Source organism: Hyla sarda, chromosome 7, assembly GCF_029499605.1.
Source record: "Hyla sarda isolate aHylSar1 chromosome 7, aHylSar1.hap1, whole genome shotgun sequence".
Classification (NCBI taxonomy): Eukaryota; Metazoa; Chordata; class Amphibia; order Anura; family Hylidae; genus Hyla; species Hyla sarda.
The window spans coordinates 183,072,631-183,094,388 of NC_079195.1; the positions used below are offsets into that span (position 1 = coordinate 183,072,631).

Below are 21,758 nucleotides of genomic sequence, written 5' to 3' on the forward strand. Positions count from 1 at the left end.
AGCAAAAAAGGCCTCTAGACCCCCATTCTCGGACCATATCAGAAGTTAGGCCAGGAGGGAAATAAGGATGGTAGAGAAAAGATTGTTAAGGGGAGAAGGAGGACAAGAGACTAAATCGCAGAGAACAATACATCCAGACATAGCGAGAGAAAGACATCGGTCCTAAGAGGGGGGAGACAGGGGAGAGGAGAGGGAACGACCATAGGAAGGAATTGGGGGTGGATGGGAGCCAGCCATAGCTTTTCCAATTCCATTCCATTTACTATAGGCATGATAGGTAGACCACGCCGCCAAGTGACACAAGTGAGCAGCCCAGTAGTACTTGGTCACATCAGGGACACCCAACCCTCTAGTAAATCTACTAGCCAACATGACCGACATTGGGAGGCGATGTCGCTTACCATCCCATGTGAACCAAAAAAATCGCCAAATGAAACAAGCGCAGTCCAGCTAAAGGGACCCGTACCGGGAGGGTCTCAAAAAAAATACAGTTTAGGGAGAATGGTCATTTTAACTGCCACAATGTGCCCAAAAAAGGAGATGTATTGTGACTGCGATTTGTCCATAAGGGCCCGCAGCTCTCGAAATAGAGGAGGAAAGTTAGCAGAGTAGAGAGAGGAGTAGCTAGGTGAGAGTTAAACACCTAAGTATTTGATAGCAGTAAGAAACCATTTAAAGGAGTAGTCCACCTGCATGAGGATTATCAGAGAGGAAGGGAGGTTGGCCGCAGATTTGGAGAGATTCACCTTGTACCCAGAGACAAGGCTATAGGAATGAAGGAGCTTGAACAAAGAAGGAAGAACCAGGAGGCGGTTGGTGAGGGTAAGTAAGACATTGTCGGCAAAAAGACATACCTTAAAATCCCTGCCATGAAGAGAGACACCTGAGATGTTCGGATCCCCCCGGTACACAGAGCAAAAATCAGGGGGGGGGGGGGGGAACGGACAACCCTGCCTCGTACCATTATGGAGAGTGAAGGTCGGGCAGGAGGAGTGGGGGAGCTTGAGAGACGCGTGGGGGGCTTTGACACTTTATCTTTATACTGTAGGTCCATACGATTAAAATGATACCCTACTTTATATAGGTTTGATTGTGGTACTTTTGGAAAAAATCACATGCAAGAAATTTAATACATTTAAAATTGTCCTCTTCGGAGCCCTATAATTTTTCTATTTTTCCACGTACGGCGTCTAAAGGCACCTTTAGATGCCGCTGTCAGCTTTGACAGCGGCGATCTAAAGGGTTAATAGCTGGCCGCATGTCGGCTATTACCGCCGGCCCCCGGCTACAAGAATCAGCTGGGGGATGTCCAGTATGACGCGGGCTCGAGTCAGGAGCCATACCCAGTTAACGGCACAGGGACGAGCATAGATGTCCATGGTCATTAACAGGTTAAAATTGTCATCTTCTAACCCCAAGTTTTTACTGGTGTCATTTTTGTTTTGATGGGACTTTTTGTTTGCTTTTTATAAAAAAATTTAGGATATACAAAGTGACCAAAAATAAGCAATTTTGGACTTTGGATTTTTTTTTACATGTACGCTATTGACCGTACAGCTTAATTAACATTATATTTTTATAGTTCAGACATTCACGCACTTGACGGTACCACATATGTTTATTTTGTTTACATTTTTTTTTTAATGGGGAAAAGGGTTGTGATTCAAACTTTTATTAGGGAATGGGTTATATCACATTTATTAACATTATTAAATTTTTTTTAATCTTTTTTTTGGCCCTATAGGGAACTATTACATGCAATCCTTAGATTGCATACACTGAACAATGCTGTGCTCGATTGCTCCAGCCTGCAGAGCCTAGCTGAAGCATCGAGGCACAGATCAGACAGCGAGGAGGCAGGAAAGGGCCCTACCGCCATCCTCTCAGCTGTTTGGGGATGCCGCGGTGGTCCAGAACAGCCTGCTGAGCTAACTGGCATGTGTTTTCTAAAGTTTTAGACACCGCAATCAACATTGATTGTGGCGTCTAAAGGGTTAACACCTGACATCAGCCCGATTGGCGATGTCTGATATTAGCTGCGGGACCTAGTTGCTGATAGCAAACGGGACCCACCAGGTATGAAGCACGCTCACTTCATGAGCGTGCTTCACAGAACGGGAGTCTGCAATGGATGTTAATATACGTCCATTGTTGTTAAGGGGTTAAAGGAAAACGGTCATCCCATTCACCCCCACTATAACCTGATGTATTGGGTATAGCGTGGGTGAACGGGATTGACTGTTTTCCTTTAACCGCCGGGTGAATTTGAATATTCCTGGGGTGCTGGTCACGTGAGCAATCACATGACCATCATGGTAAATCTATCTCTTCTCCCCAACTCCAGCGCCATGAATATTCACATTCACCCATCGGACCAGCCTCCAGGGCGAAATTCGCAGAAGAAGCTGACCTTCAGAGGGACCAGGGACCGGACTGACTAACATACGTACCTTCAGTCCGGTGCCTGGTCCCTCTGAAGGTCAGCTTCTTTCTTCGGCTGAAAAAGCAGCCCTACCAATATAGACTGGGTGCTCTAGTGTTTTGATAGGCCGTAGGCCGTTTTCTCTCCAGGATAATTGCCCTGTGGTTTCTAGCTACAACCCTGGACATAGGGTCATGTTTATGTTATTTTTCAGAGGCAGACATTTATTTTTATTCAAAACAAAATATTAAGTTTGCTGTTGAAAGTGAATCATGGAAAACCCCTTTAAGCAGAAAGTGACATGACATCCTAGTAAATCCAGAAATGGCTAATACAAAAAGGGAAAAGCCCCTCTAAACACATATGCCTGTGGCTTACATGTTCATGACGTCATGCCACACCCCCTCCATTCATGTCGGGGGGGGGGGGGGGGGGGGGGGCGCATTTCGCCTGTAGCCAGACACCACCCCCTCCTATCCCCAGCGATGAGACATCTTATCCCCTATCCTTTGGATAGAAATTTAGTCTAATTCAGAGAGGTAGATTGTATCCACATTTAAGTGCATGTATTCCAGATCCCCGTGGTTCTATTGAACTGAATACATAGCATGTTAGGGCTTTATGCTGCTGCAAGTTCAGTTCAGTATTATGGGCGTCTGGATCTAGAATCTAGAATCAAAACATTTATCCAAGGTAAAAAATGGATAGTGCAGCTCACAATTAATTAACCGGGGTTTACTATACCTTAGGTGGTAAAAAAGAAATTTAAAAAAATAGTAGTTACCATAAACCTCAAGGATAATACCAGAATTACTAGTACATGATGAATGATTGTATAAGAGACCGTGCTTCAATAAGAAACAGATTAAAACCATATAGTTAGATATAAAATTGTGAGTCCTGTCACAGGGCCCTTATGGCAGGATTTAACCGATAATTTAAAACAGTAAAATATACACTACTACAATTCAATCCAACATTTGGTAAGGGGCCCTGTGACAGGACTCACAATTTTATATCTCACTATATAGTTTTAATAAATCGGTTTCATTCATTCATTCATCATGTACCAGTAACCCTGGTATTATTCTTGAGGTTTATGGTAACTTTTTTTTTCAAAACATTTACCCGCATGAGGTCTAGTGCTGAATAAATTCAGGGTTTTAAGCAATACTGCAGCTCTTATTTTCTGGAAATGGACAGTGGTTCAAGCACACAGATTACATTGATATCTTGTCAGATGAGAGATTTTAGAATTATTCCCCTTTTAAGCCCCAAGACCTTTATTTCCATCACAAATTATAACTTACATGCACAGTACCCTATGTTTTCATCATAGTAACAATTAATGACAATCTCCATGTAAAAAAAAGGTTTATTTTCTACAACTTTCTTACATTTCACTCACCAGAACATACATTCAGCTGGAGAAAATGTGTTGTATTGCTTGACCCAACATCATCTCTAATGGTATATTTCTGTACAACATAAATAATACAAACAACTATTAAATAAGCCCTGCTCCTACAGCTTATGCCACCAGGGAGGTTCTGCTTATGCCACCTGCAGGAGAAGTAACCCAAAAATATTCCATTCCTCTTCATGATGCTGTTTTGGGTTTAATGTTGTTCTGATGGATGTAGTTCATGACTTTCTACTGAATGTTCCTTATGTACACCTCACCAAATACTAGTGGTAGAAATGATCCCAAAATTTGAGCCTTCAAGTTCAGTTTATTAGAACCATAGGAAGTTTGTGTTTGGGTGTTGTATCCATCAAACGGACAACATGTGGTCGAATTGTCAATTTGCTTTAACCCCTCTTGACATCATGTTTTTTTTTTTCTTCTTTCAGGCGATACTCCCCATGGGACCCTTTTAATAACTGCAAATCTAATATTTCCATACAACCTCCAGATGACTTGCTTAACTGCATTGTGTAACCCTACACTCAAGTACTTCAGTTTCTATACCCATCACTTTTTTTTTGCACAGGTTGCTACGGTTCCTCTCTTATAATGGCATTGTTCTCAAAAACCATCCCATACAGCTGCCACTTTGACTAACAGATTCGTTTTACAATGGTGCCTCAATGGAATACAGTCCAATACAGTTTGTTCTTCCCAAGTGGTCCCAGACGCCTGCTCTAGATCACTAAATCCGTGACACCAAGATTATGGAAATCCACATCTACCCCTCATTCCCACCTTGCTGGTTTAGGGTAACTGCACATTATAAGAGGATGGAGGATAACTGCTTTGACACCAGAGGAACTAATACGTAGTGGGTTTAGATTACTCTTCAATGATGATATTTTTCAGGCCCTGGCAGATATTTGTTCTCTAATCTCTCTGGAGTATTTTTTCCTTTTCTTTGCTGCTGCTACACGCGATCATCCTACTATAGGGTGCTGAAACTATTATAAAGACATTACAGTTCGAGGAGTTTGCTCCAACTTTATGGTTGTCATGTTTGGTCACCCTATTTCTCTTGCCATGCAGCCAGATCACAGCCATCTGAAACCAAACTTATTAAATATTGGGGGTCCGACCCTGCTCCTTCACCCTTTTTTTTTCTTTTTCCTTTTATAAATTAACACTAAATATACTTGCTCAGTCATTAGGCTCACAACCAAACGTAAAACCCTCCACATTGCTTGTTGCATGAACTTGAAAGCAGATTATTATTTTTTCTACATTGACAATATAAAATTACAAACAAACAGAAGAAGGTGGAATTTAAATCTAGAGTTTAAAGGACCATGCACATTCCAGAAACATTTATGAAATAATAAAAAAAACACTAAATAAATAATACATTTCATAGACTTGGTAATGTATCCAAGGAATTGTTTTCAGTCATATCACAAGGATTATAGCTTATGGGTTGTCGTGCAGTCGCCGATGTCTGACCAGATGTGAATCTCGTGTAAACCGTTTTCCACACTCTGGACACTCATAAGGCTTTTCTCCTGTGTGTGTTGTCTGATGCCTCATGAAAAGCGAAAAGAAGGTAAAACTTTTCCCACATTCTGCACAGATGAAAGACTTGTCTTTTGAATGGGTTTTCTGATGTTTTTGTAGAGCCACATCTGAAGTGAAGGTTTTTCCACAACATGGACACTCAAAGTCCGTTTTTCCAGTATGAAGCTTCATATGTTGACTCAAGAGGGCTGAATACTGGAAGCCTTCTCCACATCTAGGACAAGTGTGTTTAGTGTGTGTCCTCTGATGTCTGGCTAAATGAGATTTCTTGGTGTAACTTTTCCCGCACTGAGCGCAGATGTATGGTCTTTTTTTCTTGTGCATCTTTGCATGGCGTTCCAGAAACTCTTGGTTCTCAAAGCATTTTCCACATTCTAGGCAGGAAAACGGTTTATTGCCCTTGTGGATTTTGCGATGCCTAACAACATGTGCTTTCCTACGGAAATACTTTCCACAGTCAGGGCACATGTATGGTTTCTCTCCTGTATGTGTTCTGTAGTGGTCAACCAGCTGGGAACGACTAGGGAATTCTTTACCACATTCAGAACAAATGCAATCATTTGCTCCGACATGACTCTTCAGGTGGTGGTTAAGAAGACTCTGACTTGCAAAACTCTCTCCACATTCAGGACAAGAAATTGCAGTAATGTGGCTACCCCAGTGCAACTCTAGAAGGGCTTCAAAACGGAATGATTTTCCACACTCTGTGCAAGAAAATGGCTTCTCCCCTGCATGAACTACTTGGTGTTCCTCAAGTTGTGAGACATCATGAAAGGTCTCCCCACATTCAGAGCACGGAAAAGTCTCAATGTTTTCATAGGTTGTATAGGGACTTTGTGTTTGAGAGTGTTTAGTGGGACTGTAGGCCTCTGCTTGGTTGGCTTTATGTATTTTCCGATGTTGGTTCAAGACATCCTGTCGATGGAAAGACTTGCCACATTCTGGACAAGTATAAATCTCCTTGTCTCCGTGAATACGCTGGTGACGGAGCATGTGAGATTTCCTTCGGAACCCTTTCCCACAGTCGGAACACACAAAAGGCTTTTCACCTGTGTGAATTCTCTGATGTATATCAAACTCTGTTTTACAAGAATACTGTTTCCCACATTCAAAACATATCAGTGGCTTCTTCTGATGGGATTTCGAGTGGTGAATTAGGAGACTGTTATATTTGAAACACTTTCCACATTCTGAGCACGAAAAGGGTTTGTCCTGATTGTCTGTTTTCTGGTGTAAGTCATTGGAATGAGCTGAATAGTATTCATATGTAATCTCCTCCATATACGGTTCCTGGTATAGCTGAGCATCCGGTAAATCCTCAGTACTTGTTTGCATGCCGTCATCTTCATAGTATTGCTCCTTTATAAAAGTAGAGCCATAATCTATTTGGGAATTATCAGAGCCTGTATTGATATCTATGGCCCTGAAACTCTCTTCAGCACTCTTGGCTAGTACAAAGTGCCTTTGTGACTGTTCTACTGATACAGATATGCCAGTCTGTATGCGAGACCCCTCTTCCTCCGAGGCTGGCTCTTGCTTAATTTGCATGGTTGTATATGGTGTTTGTTCATGTTCTATTACACCTTCGGGAAATAGAGAAACGTTGCACTTAGGTCGAGACTGTGGGTGCTCAATTTGTATAGGCAGTTCAGCTAATCTAGATCCATCTTCCTCCCACTCAACAGGTTCCTCTTTAATTTTAATAACTCTGTATTCGGTCAATGGGGGTTTAGGATCAATAGATCCATCCATTAAATCCTCCTCGGTATGTCCATGTACCACTGTATGTACCAAGGGTTTACAAATGTTACTAGCAATGAATGCTGAGTCACTAGAGGATGTGCCCCCCCTCTTGCAAACAGATAAATATTCTGTCTGGTCAATGGGAACGTGTATGTAAATTTCAGGCAGAAGTCCATCTTCAATAGGGCTCGTTGCCTCCGTTTGTGTTGCGCTATCTTGACAAATGATCATGGAGATGTTATGAGGGATATCATCATCAAGCCTGTCTGTTTTAAAACACAGGGGCCCAGAGGTGGGTTGAATTTCTGGCATGACAACAACTGACCCTATTGGGGGAAAAATAAGTGAGTATAATGATACAAATAGATATATAACATTTGGAAATTTAGAACAAAGTGGAAAACCATATCAGATATAGGAAAGAATATACTTGATCTATCATGATAGTCGCTCTGTTTTAGGGGATGTTTGGGAGAAGGCATAAAGGGGGAGATTTATCAAAACCTGCCCAGAGAAAAAGCTGCCCATAGCAACCAATCAGCTTGCTTCTTTCATTTTTAACAAGGCCTCTGCAAAATGGGCAACTGGACACCTTTTCCTTTGCACAGGTTTTGATAAGTGTGAAGTTTTAAATATAGGGATTGTCCATTATGGACTATAAAACTTATGCATCACTGCACTTGCTTATTTTATCTCTAAATCACTACTAAATCACAGCAACAGTGGAAAAAACTGGATGGAGGGCCTACACAAATAAATACTGAACTACATTTACTAGACTTGGATTGTATTACTCCAGAGGCAGCAAAAAAGCTTTCTTACCCTCAGTGTCTGAGAGATGATCCCCAGCATTTTTCTTCTCTTCATCCCTCTTTTGACCTTTACAATCCATGTCATGATTTAAGTCACTGTTTGACTGTAAGAATAATATGGCAGAATACACACAGTCAAATAACCAGACCAAATAAATCTTCTGTGGATAACATAAAAAAAATAAAAAATACACCTAAACCCCCAAAATTTCATCTTTAAAATAATATGGGATGGAAGACAGAAAAAAAATGGGCTTGGGCTTATATTGATTAATTGTGACTACATCCAGTCTGCTTTACAATAAAGGAAATCTGTCATGAGAATCACCCGCACTAAACCTGTTACACAGGCTTGTAGTGCAGGTGATCCTGATTAAAACGCTTCTTACCTCATTAAAAACTGTGCAGCGGTTCGCCAGATATCTTCATTTTTAGTTATATGGTATTCCCAGGCTTGGGACTCAGTGGGAGGTCCGCTGCATCAGCACGGACTCGCTTACGTCATTTTCGCAGGGCGGAGCGGCTGCCCGGCTCATGAATATTCATGGCTGCCTCATCGCAGTCTTCCTCCTGGTGTAGGTCACGTGGGTAGCGCCGCGCATGCGCTGCGTGCCGTACACCCGGAAGGGGCGTTCTTCTGCATAGATAGATATGCAGGAGAATGCCCCTTCTGCTTGTACGGCGCACAGCGCATGCGCGGCACTACCCACGTGACCTACACCAGGAGGAAGACTGCGATGAGGCAGCCATGGATATTCATGCACCGGGCAGCCGCTCCGCCCGGTGAAAATGACGTAAGCGAGTCCGTGCTGATGCTGCGGACCTCCCACTGAGTCCCAAGCCTGGGAATACCATATAACTAAAAATGAAGATATCTGGCAAACCGCTGCACAGTTTTTAATGAGGTAAGAAGCGTTTTAATCAGGATCACCCGCACTACAAGCCTGTGTAACAGGTTTAGTGCGGGTGATTCTGATGACAGATTTCCTTTAATATACATATTATTTTAAAGGGTATTCTGCAATATAGACCAAGGCAAAGAGAATATGCATGACATTTATGGGGCCTAGTGAGTACTTGCCTCTAGAGTCAGGAGCTGCAGGACCTTGTTGGTGAGATCTGCCACCATATTGTTTTTCTTGTTCCTTTCTAAAGGTTCATCATGCTCCAAGTCAGGGCTCTGGGTGCTTCTTTTGTACACCACATTGTCACCAGATTTCTTCACAATTATATAATCCTATGTGAAAAAAAAGATATAAAGAACAGCCTGTAAAATCAACATAGAAATAATGGAGTAGAGAAATGGGGGTAATGAGGTACAAGTGGGATGTAGTTATTCTGGCAAAGCTGCCTTAGTAGTAGTGTTGCTCTCGAATATTCGCAATTCAAATTTTATTCGTGAATATCGAATATTCGCGAATATAGCACTATATATTCGCAATTACGAATATTCGTTTTTTGTTTTTTTCTTCACAGTGATCATCCCTCTCTGCTTCCAGCTTGTGTGGTGTAAAGAAGGCTCTAATACTACTGTGTGAGACTGGCGTACGAATTTTCGCATATGCGAAAATTTGCATATGCTTATTTTCTCACATGGGAATTTTTGCTTATGTAAATTTTCGCATATGCGAAAATTAACACAAATATTACGAATATGCGAATTTAGCGAATATATGACGAATATTCGTCCATATATTCGCGAAATAACGCGAATTCGAATATGGCTTATGCCGCTCAACACTACTTAGTAGCCCCTACTTGTACTTTAGAATTATTTTAGTCTCACTTATGGACTTTTTCCTTTAGAAAATTATTATTTGTCCTTGACCTAGTAGGTATACATTAGCTGCACATTCAGAAAAGGAGATCCTGCGTCTTTATAGCACACATTCAAAAGCAGTATCAGCAACAAGAAAGACATTATAGAGCAGTATTGGACAGTTCTAAACTAAGAATCAAGCACTAGGGTGAGATATAACATTTGCTAGAGCTTTCAGCAGCATATATGTGTCTTGTTCTGCCTGTGTCTCATTTTGCAGATCCTTTCCTCATTCCTCATTCACTATAGACTTATGGGAGCAGTGGTGACCTGAGATTATCAGCCTTGAAATATATTATAGTATTTTTTTTTTTTTTGTAGTTTGGTGGTGGGGGACAACCTAATACGTGGACATAAAGCCTCTTTTTTTTAATAAGAAAAATTACATAGTTTCTTTAATGCACTAGTACTATACATGTATGCACAGTTTGTTGAAACTGAGGAACTAAGGCCAAAGCACTAAGTGCATTTAACAATGTTCGAGGCACATCACTGCTTTCATCTAGGCCCCAAACCCCCTAAGCCCTCACCTCTTCGATGAGCAAATAGACAATCTCCAGGACAAGGCTCAGGATCCTCTCCATCATGTGATTCTTTTCCATCTCCATCGTCCATAAATTACATAGGTCTGTAAAATCTGGTCTTACCTCTGGGTCTCTGGGATTTGCTGACAACCTACCTGATGAACAAAAGAAATAACAAACAAAAAACAAGATGACAACTTATTTCTCCTAACTCCTAACATAGTTCCTCCTGTCTCCACTGTTGTACAGTCTGTATACCTACAGTACATAGCTGTCCTGCTAAATCTGATATAGCACACTGTTTCTGGGTAGTCAACACAGGCTTACTCCCTCCACTCAGTGCTTGAGATACCTTCAGGGAGTGGTAGAAAGTTGTAAAATGTATTGCATAGAGTCTAGACCAGTGGTTCTTAACCTTGTTGGAGGTACTGAACCCCACCGTTTTCTTATGCGCATTCACCGAACCCCTCTTAGGCTGGGTTCACACTATGTTTTGTACTTACGGTTCCCGTATACGGCTGGGAGGAGGGTGCGGGGCTTAATCGCGGTGCCCACACTCAGCCGTATAGGGGGAACCGTATTTAATGCATGTCTATGAGCCGACCGGAGTGAACCGCAGCCTCCGGTCGGCTCATAGACATGCATTAAATACGGTTCCCCTATACGGCTGAGTGCGGGCGCCGCGATTAAGCCCCGCACCCTCCTCCCAGCCGTATACGGGAACCGTAAGTACAAAACATAGTGTGAACCCAGCCTTAATTGGAAAAATAAAATATGATTTTTTCAAATTCAAAACATAGGAGGTATATATTTAAGTATATATTTATACATAGGTGCACAGAATGAACAAAACCATTAAGAACATAGAACAAAACCATGAAAACATGATTTTCACACAAAAACATAATGAATATTTACTGCAAATCAGTGTTACTTCTGCTGTTGTCTTTCAGAGACCAGTTCAGAAATGCGCAGCTTTACCCTGGCAAGTGCCACTCTTGCAACAATGGCAGTGTTCCCCCACATTAAGCAGGCAGTGTTCCCCCACATTAAGCAGGCAGTGTTCCCCCACATTAAGCAGGCAATGTTCCCCCCATTAGGCAGGCAGTGTTCCCCCACATTAAGCAGGCAGTGTTCCCACCATTAGGCAGGCAGTGTTCCCCCACATTAAGCAGGCAATGTTCCCCTCATTAGGCAGGCAGTGTTCCCCCACAGTAGGCAGGCAGAGTTCCCCCACATTAGGCAGGCAGTGTTCCCCCCACATTAGGCAGGCAGTGTTCCCCCCACATTAGGCAGGCAGTGTTCCCCCCACATTAGGCAGGCAGTGTTCCCCCCACATTAGGCAGGCAGTGTTCCCCCCCACATTAGGCAGGCAGTGTTCCCCCCACATTAGGCAGGCAGTGTTACCCCCACATTAGGCAGGCAGTGTTCACCCCACATTAGGCAGACAGAGTTCCCGCACATTATGTAGGCCAGTGGTCTTCAACCTGCGGACCTCCAGATGTTGCAAAACTACAACTCCCAGCATGCCCGGACAGCCGTTGGCTGTTCGGGCATGCTGGGAGTTGTAGTTTTCCAACATCTGGAGGTCCACAGGTTGAAGACCACTGATGTAGGCAGTGTTCCCCCACAGACATACAGCCTCCAGATATATACAGTGTATGGCTGGAGGCTGTATGCCTGTGTACTGCCCACTTCAGTGCTCTTACCACCGCTCCGGCTATAGCAGTAGGTCTCGGGACCGGTGGTCGGAGCACCGAGGATGACGTGCCGCTGGTCCCTTACCAAGCTGGCCAGTGCACGTCTTCCTCCTTCTTTATCCTCCGGTCCTCAGCACCTTCGTTTCCATGGGCGCACGCACGGGATGTCAGTGACGTCACGGCGTGCGCTATGTCCCGGCAGCCCCTGCGTTTTTAAACTTAACGCAGGGCCACAGGGAGTTAATAGTGATGGGGGAATTGCCCCGTCGCTACAGGCCGGGCAAACAACGGCTCTGCTCGGGGCCCCAAGCAATTGCTTGGTTTGCCTGTCCTGTTGCGACCCCCCTGCCCAACCCCCGGGACTGACTCACCGAACCCCTGGGGTTAAATCGAACCCAGGTTAAGAACCACTGGTTCTAGACTGATTGAAGTAACACTCATTTTATTCATCTCCTAGAGCTCCTGTGTAAATGCTTTCTTAGGCTGGGTTCACACTACGTTTTGTCCCATACGGGACCGCATACGACAGGGGGAGCTGAAAACTTGCACTCCCGTATGCCTTCGTATGCGGTCCCGTATGTAATTTGACCACAATTTTAGGTGCGGTGGAAAACTGCATACGGGGCAAAAATGAGCCGACCGGAGTCAGCGTTTCACTCCGGCCGGCTCATTGAAATGAATTACATACAGGACCCCATACGAAGGCATACGGGAGCACAAGTTTTCAGCTCCCCCTGCCGTATGCGGTCCCGTATGGGACAAAACGTAGTGTGAACCCAGCCTTAGACTTGCAGGTTTCATGGTGCGTCCACACATGACCGCTAATGTAAGAGTAATATATCACCACCACTTAGGTCCCTACTGTGGCTGGAGGGGGGATGTCATGTCAACAAGTAATCCTTGGAGCTTGTAGTGGACCAAAAACGTGCTGGCACAGAACCAGCAGGGGATTGGTAAGGTTTTACTTCTTTTGCCGATTCAGAAAGTTGTAAAAATTGCCTAAAAATGTTTACGGGTTTGGATCACTCCAATAATCCTCCTCCGATATAACTTTTATTCTGCTAAGAGAAAGGGAGCTTCATATCATGGCAACGTTCAGGACTAGATAGATGTCCCCAGTCTGCAAATGTATGAAGGGCAGGGAGAGAAGTTCTGCTGCTAGAGACTTCAGGTTGTGGTCACCCCTGACATGTTTCTGAGGAGGAGGGTACTGAACCCCTTTTCTTTTCAGAGGCAGCACTCACCCCCTTTCAGAAATGTGGAACTCACCTCCATTCCTGTCAGAGAGGCAGCACTGATCCTTATTTCTGATAGGTGGCACTGACCACCTTTACTGGTGGAGAGGTGGCACTAACCTGGTTTCTGATAAAGAGGTGGCACTGACTCCCAAGTTCCAGGTGCAAATGTGGCGCTGAACCCTGTTGCTGATAGAGGTGGTACTGACCCCATTTCTTTTGGAGAGGCGAGAATGACCCTGCTTCTTGTAGAGAGGTGTCACTGATGACCCATGTTCCTTGTGGATGGGAGGCACTTAAGGTGGACTGACAACTCATGACGCCTCCAGGCAATATAGAATCATGAGGTTCCTGGGCACCACCCCCCCATGAGCCACATCTATATATAGATGCTGTGTTTTAACCCAATAAAACTGCATGTAAAAATGTGTGCGCCTAGAAGGGCAAATTGGGGTGGGTTTTTGATCAGTGATTATTGGCATTGTTCAAGAACACGTTTTAAAAAACATACACACTTTTTTTTTAATATTCAGACCCTAAAATCATTACAGGGTATCACTGTCACACACAGCTTTCCCAGACTCCTGAATGGCCAAAAATGTGTCAGGACTAAGCAGACCATGTGCCATTCAGGAGCCTGTAAAAACCGTATGTGACCCTGTAATGACTTATGTTCCTGTAATGATTACAGGGTCTGACTGTCACACTCAGCTTACTCAGGCTCCTGAATGGCACCTGATCTGCTTAGTACTGACATATTTTAATATTTCTAAGGAGCCTGAAAAAGCTGAAAAATTGTGTGACAGTCGGACCCTGTAATCATTACAGGGCCATAAGTCATTACAGGGTCTGACTGTCACACACAGCTTTCCCAGACTTCTGAATAGCCAAAAATGTGTCAGGACTAAGCAGACCATGTGCCATTCAGGAGCATAAGAAAGCTGTGTGTGACAGTCAGACCCTGTAATGACTTATTACAGGGTCTGTCTGTCATACACAGCTTACTGAGGCTCCTGAATGGCACCTGATCTGCTTAGTACTGACATATTTTAGTAATTCCCAGGAGCCTAAAAAAAGCTGTGTGACAGTCATACCCTGTAATGATTTTAGGGTATGACTAAAAAGATGTGTGTTCTTGAACAATGCAAATCATTAGGGGGGGGGGGGGGGGGGTCCTACTCCGTGTACACCCAGGTGGTCGGCAGTGGGTCCAGTCAGCATGTTAATTCTCTTTGGGGGTGGACAGGGATGGTGTATGGTGTTGTCCCCCTCTTCACCTATCTCTAAAGGCTTCCTGCAGTGCTGAGCTCCTGTATCCTCTACAGCTCTTCCAGCTTCCATTGGTCACATGATGTTATGAGGTCATGTGACCCTTGTAGGTCAGCCAATGATGCTATTCAGTAGGGGGCTAAGTTCCCTATGAGAGCTCTAACTGCCCATTCTGGAACTTGTCTAAAAGACAAAAAATGCAAAGACTTTGTATTCTGTCCCAATTCTGTCAGTCCGACCCTAGTGGTTCTGACTCCTGTTTATTGTACAGAGGTGACACTGATCCCCATTTCTGGCAGAGAGGTGGCACTGACTCCCCTTCCTGGTGGACAGGTGGCACTGACACACCCCCGAACCTTCCTGGCAGAGAAGTGGCCCTGATACCCACATTTGGTGGAGAGGTGTGAAGACCCCCACTTTTGGTGGAGAGGTGGCACTGACCCCCATTCCTGGCAGAGAACTGGCACTGACCCCCACTTTAGGTTGAGAGGTGTCACTGACCCTAGTTCCTGGCAGAAAGGTGACAGTGCCAGCGATGTCACATTCCAGTAAATTGAATGGATGACACACAGGCGAGCTGGTGATGAGAACCTATGGTATCCCTGCCATCCCTAGAAGTGATCCCATTATGTATCTAGAATATTAATGCCCTCTACATTACTTACTGTCCAAATCCCTGCAGCAGGTCAGAGCACCAGAGGGGCCCAGGTCATGTGACTGTGCAGTGACGTCATAACACCCAGAGGGCAGAGAAGAAGAAGAAAAAAAAAAAAGGACCAGCACTTAACGGGTTAAGGGAGGATGACTCTTCATTGATAACACAATGAAATACGGACGAATTCCATGTCCATCACCAGATGCTCAAAGAGGTTCTGCAGCGGCTGGGTTTATTTTAGAACGAGGCGTCCACATCACTTTCATCCGTAGAACACAATGGCCACACACGCGCAGCGCCCCTCAGCGGCCGAACCGCATATCTCTACACCCCCATACCGGCAGCCCTCCTCCTTCCAACGGACTGAGGTACCGACCACAAGCCGCACAATCCCTTATACCTCTCCACTCCGGACAAAGGCCCGATGCTGGCTCCGGTGTTTCTGGTGCATCATGGGAAATGTAGTTCCTGTCGATTTACTGTCTGTGACGTCAGATCCTTGTTCCTATAGCAACTAGACGCTAACGTGCGAACGGAGCACGCGCAGTTAGGCAGTGTCAGGCATGCGCAGAGGGCTTTTGACGCTGGCAATACAGACACAATAGAATAGACTTAGGTGCTGTCAATAAAAGCACGGCCCTTTTTTTTTATTTTTTTAAAGAAAATCTCTATTTTCAGAAAGGAAATAAGAGAAACGATGTCTATTTTGTAAGGCTGTGTTCACACATTGCGGCAAATTAGCGGCAAACCAATTACCGTGTTTTTGCTGCAAATAACCAAAATCCCTGGAAAAATTATGCATTTTACCACCAAACGTATAACGTTTACCACAATTTGGGTAACTTTTGGTACAGCATGGCAAAAACACATGCAGTAAGTAGTTGTGGTACCAACCGCTAATTAATAGCATGTGTGAACATAGCCTTAAAGGATAAGTATCACGAAGAAAATCGTATCCTATCCGAAGGATTGCAGGGGTCCAAGCGCTGGGGTACCCCCCCCCCCGCGATCTCCTGTTTGGAGGCCTGGTTCTACAGCACAGGAGCGCGTCGGATAGGGGATACGTTTTTCTTCATGATACTTATCCTTTAATGCCATTATATTGCCACTGACCTTCAATTTCTGCTGCATAAATTCCATCACGGAAAAGATGCTGCAGTTCAAATTCGCTGCGGGAAACTCGCTGTAAACTCGCCCATGTGAATGTATCAGCGCTTACCATGTCATGTCCCATTCCCCCGGAACAGCGTTTCCCAACCAGGGTACATCCAGCAGCTGGAAACCTACAACTCCCAGCATGCCCGGACAGCCTTCGGCTGTCGAGGCATGCTGGGAGTTGTACATTTGCAGCACCTGGAGGCACCCTGGTTGGGAAACACTGCCCTGGAATGAAACAGCCGTCATTGATGCAGGGCACTTTCATGGGTCCTGATGCTGGTAGAGGGGTTTCCATAGTTGCATTGGGAGTGTGCACATCCATTCCAGCAGCGGTAATGTCACCAGAGATGATCTGGCCTAAGCCATCAGTCAATCACGAATATCCAGCCCTAGAGGAAAAGTAAGAGCAGGTGCGGGGAAGGACAGCCATGGGTGTGATACAGCCCATTCTCCCCGGTACACATTCCCAATCTGTATTCAGTCGTCAGCACATCCTTAGGACACAATTGAATTTTTAGTGACCAGCGTTGTATGGGAACCCTAGGCTCCAGGCACCACCTCTCCGCACAACATCCAGGACATAGGTAACGTGTCTGCATCCCTATCTACGTGCCAGGCCTGGCTAGCTAATTCCAGTTGAAGAGGTTTGTGTATTATATACAGGGGGGAAAAGCATATTAATAATTTCATTTATGGGGGCACAATACATTAATAAACATGTGGGGACACAGTATATTAAGAAATTCACTTATGGAAACATAATATATTAATTAACTCATATAGTGGCACAGGATATTGATACATTCATACAGAGGCACAGTATATTAATAGACTCATATGGGGACACAGCGTATTAATAAACTCATATGGGACAAAGTAAATGAATAAGCGGGGCACAGTGTATTATTTCATTCATATGGGGCACAATCTATATTTTTATACTCATATGTTGCACAGTATATTACCTTCACTTATAGGGGCAAAGTATATTAATACATACTGTATATGGTGGCACAGTGTATAATCTATTTTACATTTATTTATTTAGGGGGGCACGGTGTATAATTCATTCACAACGAAGACAGATAACTGGAGCACTCACTATGGGAGTCTTGCAGTCTTTATTAAGATCTTTGCAATGCGACGCAGGGGCAAACATGTACGCCCTGTGCCCGCCCCCTTTCAATGATGCAGGCTCAGGAGCAGAGCCCCTGTCATAGCAGGGTGGACTCGGCGGCTGATAGCGGTGATGCCCGGCATTCACCCCTTAGTCGCCTGATCAAAGTTGATTGCGGCATCTAAAAAAAACAGTCCTGGCAGCTCAGCGGAGAAACCGGGATGTCCCGATTAGCTGAGGGGATAATGGGAGGGCACTTACCTGCCTCTGCACCGTCCGATCGGTGGTTCGATGCTTCAGAAAGCCTCAGCAGCCTGGAGCAATCGAGCACTGATCAATGCTATGCTATGCTATGGCATAGCATTGAACAGTGTATGCAATCTAATGATTGCATGTTATAGTCCCCCTATGGGAACTATAAAATAGTGTAAAAAAAGGTTTTAAAATGTTTTAATAAATGTGATTCAACCCCTTCCTTAATAAAAGTTTCAATCACCCCCCCCCCTTTTTCCATAAAAAAAAATAAAAATGTAAACAAAAATAAACATATACAGTGACCCCCCGACCTACGATGGCCCCAACATATGATCAAATCGACATACGATGGACTCTCAGAGGCCATCGCATGTCGATGTCAGCATCGACATACAACGCTTTTTTATGTCGGGGCCATCGCATTAAGTGCTATCCGGCAGCAACAAATGCTTAAGCTGCCGGATAGCAGCTTAATGTTCCCCGTGTGATGCGGTAAGTATTACTTACCCCTCCACGATGCTCCGGGGTGCCCTCCGGGTCCAGCGCTGGTCTTCCGGTGTCTTCTCGGCCCTCTCCGATGACGTCAATACGCTGCTGCTCACGTCATCCAATAGGAATGGCGTACGCAGCGGCGTAATGATGTCGCTACGCAGGCCCAGTAAGGCCTTGCGGAAGACAGCGGAGGACCGGAGAAGACAGCGGAGGATCAGAGAAGACAGCGGAGGACCGGAGAAGACAGCGGAGGATCGGAGATGACCAGGAGAGCCCAGCGGAGGCCCAGGGTCACCATCGGAAGCGGCGGGGACACCACCGCGAGCGGCGGGGACAGGTGACTACAGCTTTCTAAACTTTACATTTCACGAATCCCTCAACATACGATGGATTCGACAAACGATGGCTCGTTTGGAACGAATTACCATTGTATGTTGAGAGACCACTGTATGGTATCGCTGTGTGCATAAATGTCCGAACTATAAAAAATATAATGTTATATAAACCCACGTTCAATGGCGTATATGTAAAAAAAAAATCCAAGTCCAGAATTGTGTATTTTTGGTCACTCTGTATCCGTATGCCATTTTTAAACATGCTAATTTTCGTACAAAACGTTATATATTTTTTTTCAAGAATTTAAACAAAAATGAACCTATATAAGTTGGGTATCATTTTAATTGCATGGAGATACAGAATAAAGATAAGATTTCATTTTTACTAAAAAAGTGCACTTTGTAGAAGCAGAAGCCCACAGATGTTACAAACTAGCCTTTTATGTTTTGAATTTTGCCGCACAAATACATTTTTTTTTTTTTTGGTTTTGCCATAGATTTTGTGGTAAAATGACTGATTTAATCACAAATTAAAATTGGTGGCACAAAAACAAGCCCTCATATAGGTCTGTAGCTGGAAAACTGAAAGAGTTATGAGTTATTTTTAGGTGAGGAGGAAAAATTAAAGTGCAAAAATAAAAAAAATTCAGAGTCCTTAAAGGGTTAATTCACTTGTGGGGCACAGTGTTTTGTATCTTAGGAGTGGGGTGTATATTTTAAAACATTTGTGAGGTGGAATGTTTTCATTGACCACAGGTATATTTACAGTTTCTTGCAGGGTTATATTCAGGGGGCACAGTGTGTGGCAGTGTTATATTCAGAGGGTACAGTCTGTGGCATTGTTATATTTAGAGGGTACAGTGTATTGTAGTGTTATATCTAGAGGGTACAGTGTTAGACAACATTGTATTCAGAGGGCACATTGTGTGGCATGGTAAAATTCAGGAGGCCCAGTGTTTGGCAATAATATATTCAGAGGACACAGTGTGTAGCAGTATTATATTCAGGGATGCAGTGTGGGACAGTTTTATATTTAGGGGCACAGTGTGTTGCAGCATTATATTCAAGGGGCACAGTGTCTGGAAGGGTTATATTCAGGGGGCACAGTGGCAGGGTTATATTAAAGCTGTATTCCAGGAAAAAACTTTTTTTTTTATAAATATCAACTGGCTCCAGAAAGTTAAACAGATTTGTAAATTACTTCTATTAAAAAATCTTAATTCTTTCAGTACTTATGAGCTTCTGAAGATAAGGTTGTTATTTTCTGTCTACATGATCTCTGATGACACCTGTCTCGGGAAACGCCCAGTTTAGAAGAGATTTGCTATGGGGATTTGCTTCTAAACTGGGCGTTTCCCGAGACAGGTGTCATCAGAGAGCACTTAGACAGAAAAGAACAACCTTAACTTCAGAAGCTCATAAGTACTAAAAGGATTAAGATTTTTTTTAAATAGAAGTAATTTACAAATCTGTTTAACTTTCTGGAGCCAGTTGAGATTATATATATATATATATATATATATATATATATATATATATATATATATATATATAATAAAAAGTTTTTTCCTGGATAACCCCTTTAAGTATTGTCTTCCTATAGCATGACAAACAAGTACATTAATCAAAACCTGGGCAGAGGAAAAGCTGGTTGCTATGGACAACTGGTCAGATTGCTTCTTTTAGTTTAGTGAGTGAAGTAAAGTATTCGGTCACTTAGAAATATGTTTGAGCCTTTTTTCCCAATAGGGGACGTCTCTCAATAGTGGACATCCCACTAAGTGAGGAAGTGAGGGTGGACAAGCAGGGCTCTGTGCACTAAGAAAAAGCTGAACAGTGTGCACTGAGGCTCTATAACATGCTCCTGGCTCATACTTCAGGATGATTTACAAGCCAGGAGTCTGCACAGATCCCCGCTTCTTGCCCTCACTTCCTGTTTTTGGACACCTCATAGAGACACACAGACAATAGCTGCAGGGACAGAATTTTTTCAACCAAAAATATACACAATTTTTAACCAAAGTATATTACAAATATACATATAATGGTATTATCTACATTATATAAAAAGTTTTTGTTGACGACAGGTACACTTGAACTCCCCCCCCCCCCCCCCCCCCTCCCAATAACCTTTTCATGCACATGTATCTGTTCAAGCAGCAGTAAAAACAAAGCCCTTTTCATCCTACCAAGGCTTATTACTTCAGGGTGATCACAGGCTCCATCCTGGAAGAAAGTTTGCTGTATAGTAGAAGGTACTTCTAGCAGATGTGTCTGGCATGTGGCATTAAACAACTAAACCCTGCAAGAGGAACCCTTAACTAAGTACCCTCCCAATAAAATATAACCTTTATTGGTCACTTTAAAATATTAGAAAAATAGAAAATTGGAAAAAGATATGTAATGTGAAAGATACACCACTAGGTGTCAAGACAACACCACTTTTAAAATTAAGGCTCCATTAATAGTAATAATGTTCAAGAGCTCATAGAGATGTGCACTAAAATTGTATGCCCGTTCAAAGAGCTGACTAAGTATCCTATAATGAAGAGCCAACTAAAGGAGCTGCGGTTAAAATGTCAGAATAGCCAGTTCCCTGATGTTTCGCTGGTACTCCAGCTTTATCAAATGACTGCAGTTATTGCCTGCGTGGCATGTCTGCTAGAGATACAGGTATAATACTTTTTTTTTTGTCATTTTGACAGTGAGATTGCTGTGGCAGCCCTGTCGGGTCCTCATGGCATGTCACCCTGGTTGGGAATCATTGCTATAGAGATTGAAGGGGGGGGGGGGGGGGCTATGTCAGGCTGGGTTTACATATGTCCGGCATCTGGCATAGTTTCCCTCCAGCGTGCACCGGAGGGAAACGGATGCTAGAACTGATCCCATTCATTAGTGTTGGGCGCGAATATTCGCATTTCAAATTTTTTCCGCGAATATCGCAAATTCTCGAATATTACGTTATATTAGCTATATATTCGAAATTGTGAATATTCGTTTTTCCGCATATTCGCATATGTGAATATTCGCATATGTGCATATTCACATATTCCTTCTTTTCACTTGTGGGCCAATTAGAATGATGCAATTACACTTGTCAGAAGTTATCAACAACATTCATAGCAACCAAAAGTAAAGTTGCCACTCCCTCACTGTTTTCTTCCTCGAATACGCAAATATGCAAATATTCACATATGCGAATATTCGCGTATGTAAATATGCGAATATAACGAATACGC

At 43.5% G+C, this 21,758-nt stretch overlaps 1 protein-coding gene across 4 annotated transcripts; it reads right to left on the minus strand.

Annotated features, from left to right (window-relative positions):
- Nucleotides 1-3,739: 3,739 nt before the first annotated feature.
- Nucleotides 3,740-15,696, minus strand: LOC130282851 (oocyte zinc finger protein XlCOF6-like). Of its 4 annotated transcripts, none has more exons than XM_056531700.1 (5): nucleotides 15,296-15,615; nucleotides 10,310-10,458; nucleotides 9,042-9,197; nucleotides 7,971-8,064; nucleotides 3,740-7,474 (listed from the first exon to the last, which is right to left on the minus strand). In XM_056531700.1, exons 1-5 carry the CDS (start codon nucleotides 15,318-15,320, stop codon nucleotides 5,301-5,303), a joined length of 2,598 nt encoding a protein of 865 aa, XP_056387675.1. In that variant the 5' UTR covers nucleotides 15,321-15,615; the 3' UTR covers nucleotides 3,740-5,300. The 4 variants fall into 4 exon arrangements, with proteins under 4 accessions (XP_056387675.1, XP_056387677.1, XP_056387679.1 ...); XM_056531702.1 differs by having other exon boundaries at nucleotides 3,741-7,474; nucleotides 15,563-15,696; XM_056531704.1 differs by having other exon boundaries at nucleotides 3,741-7,474; nucleotides 10,310-10,454.
- Nucleotides 15,697-21,758: the final 6,062 nt, after the last annotated feature.

Coding starts and splice junctions, on each gene's coding strand:
- LOC130282851 (XM_056531700.1), bottom strand. CDS start 15,320: ATGAAGAGTCATCCTCCCTTAACCC. Junction 8,065..9,041: donor TGCAGCTCCTGACTCTAGAG/GCAAGTACTCAC, acceptor TTATTCTTACAG/TCAAACAGTGACTTAAATCA. Junction 7,475..7,970: donor TCATCTCTCAGACACTGAGG/GTAAGAAAGCTT, acceptor TTCCCCCAATAG/GGTCAGTTGTTGTCATGCCA.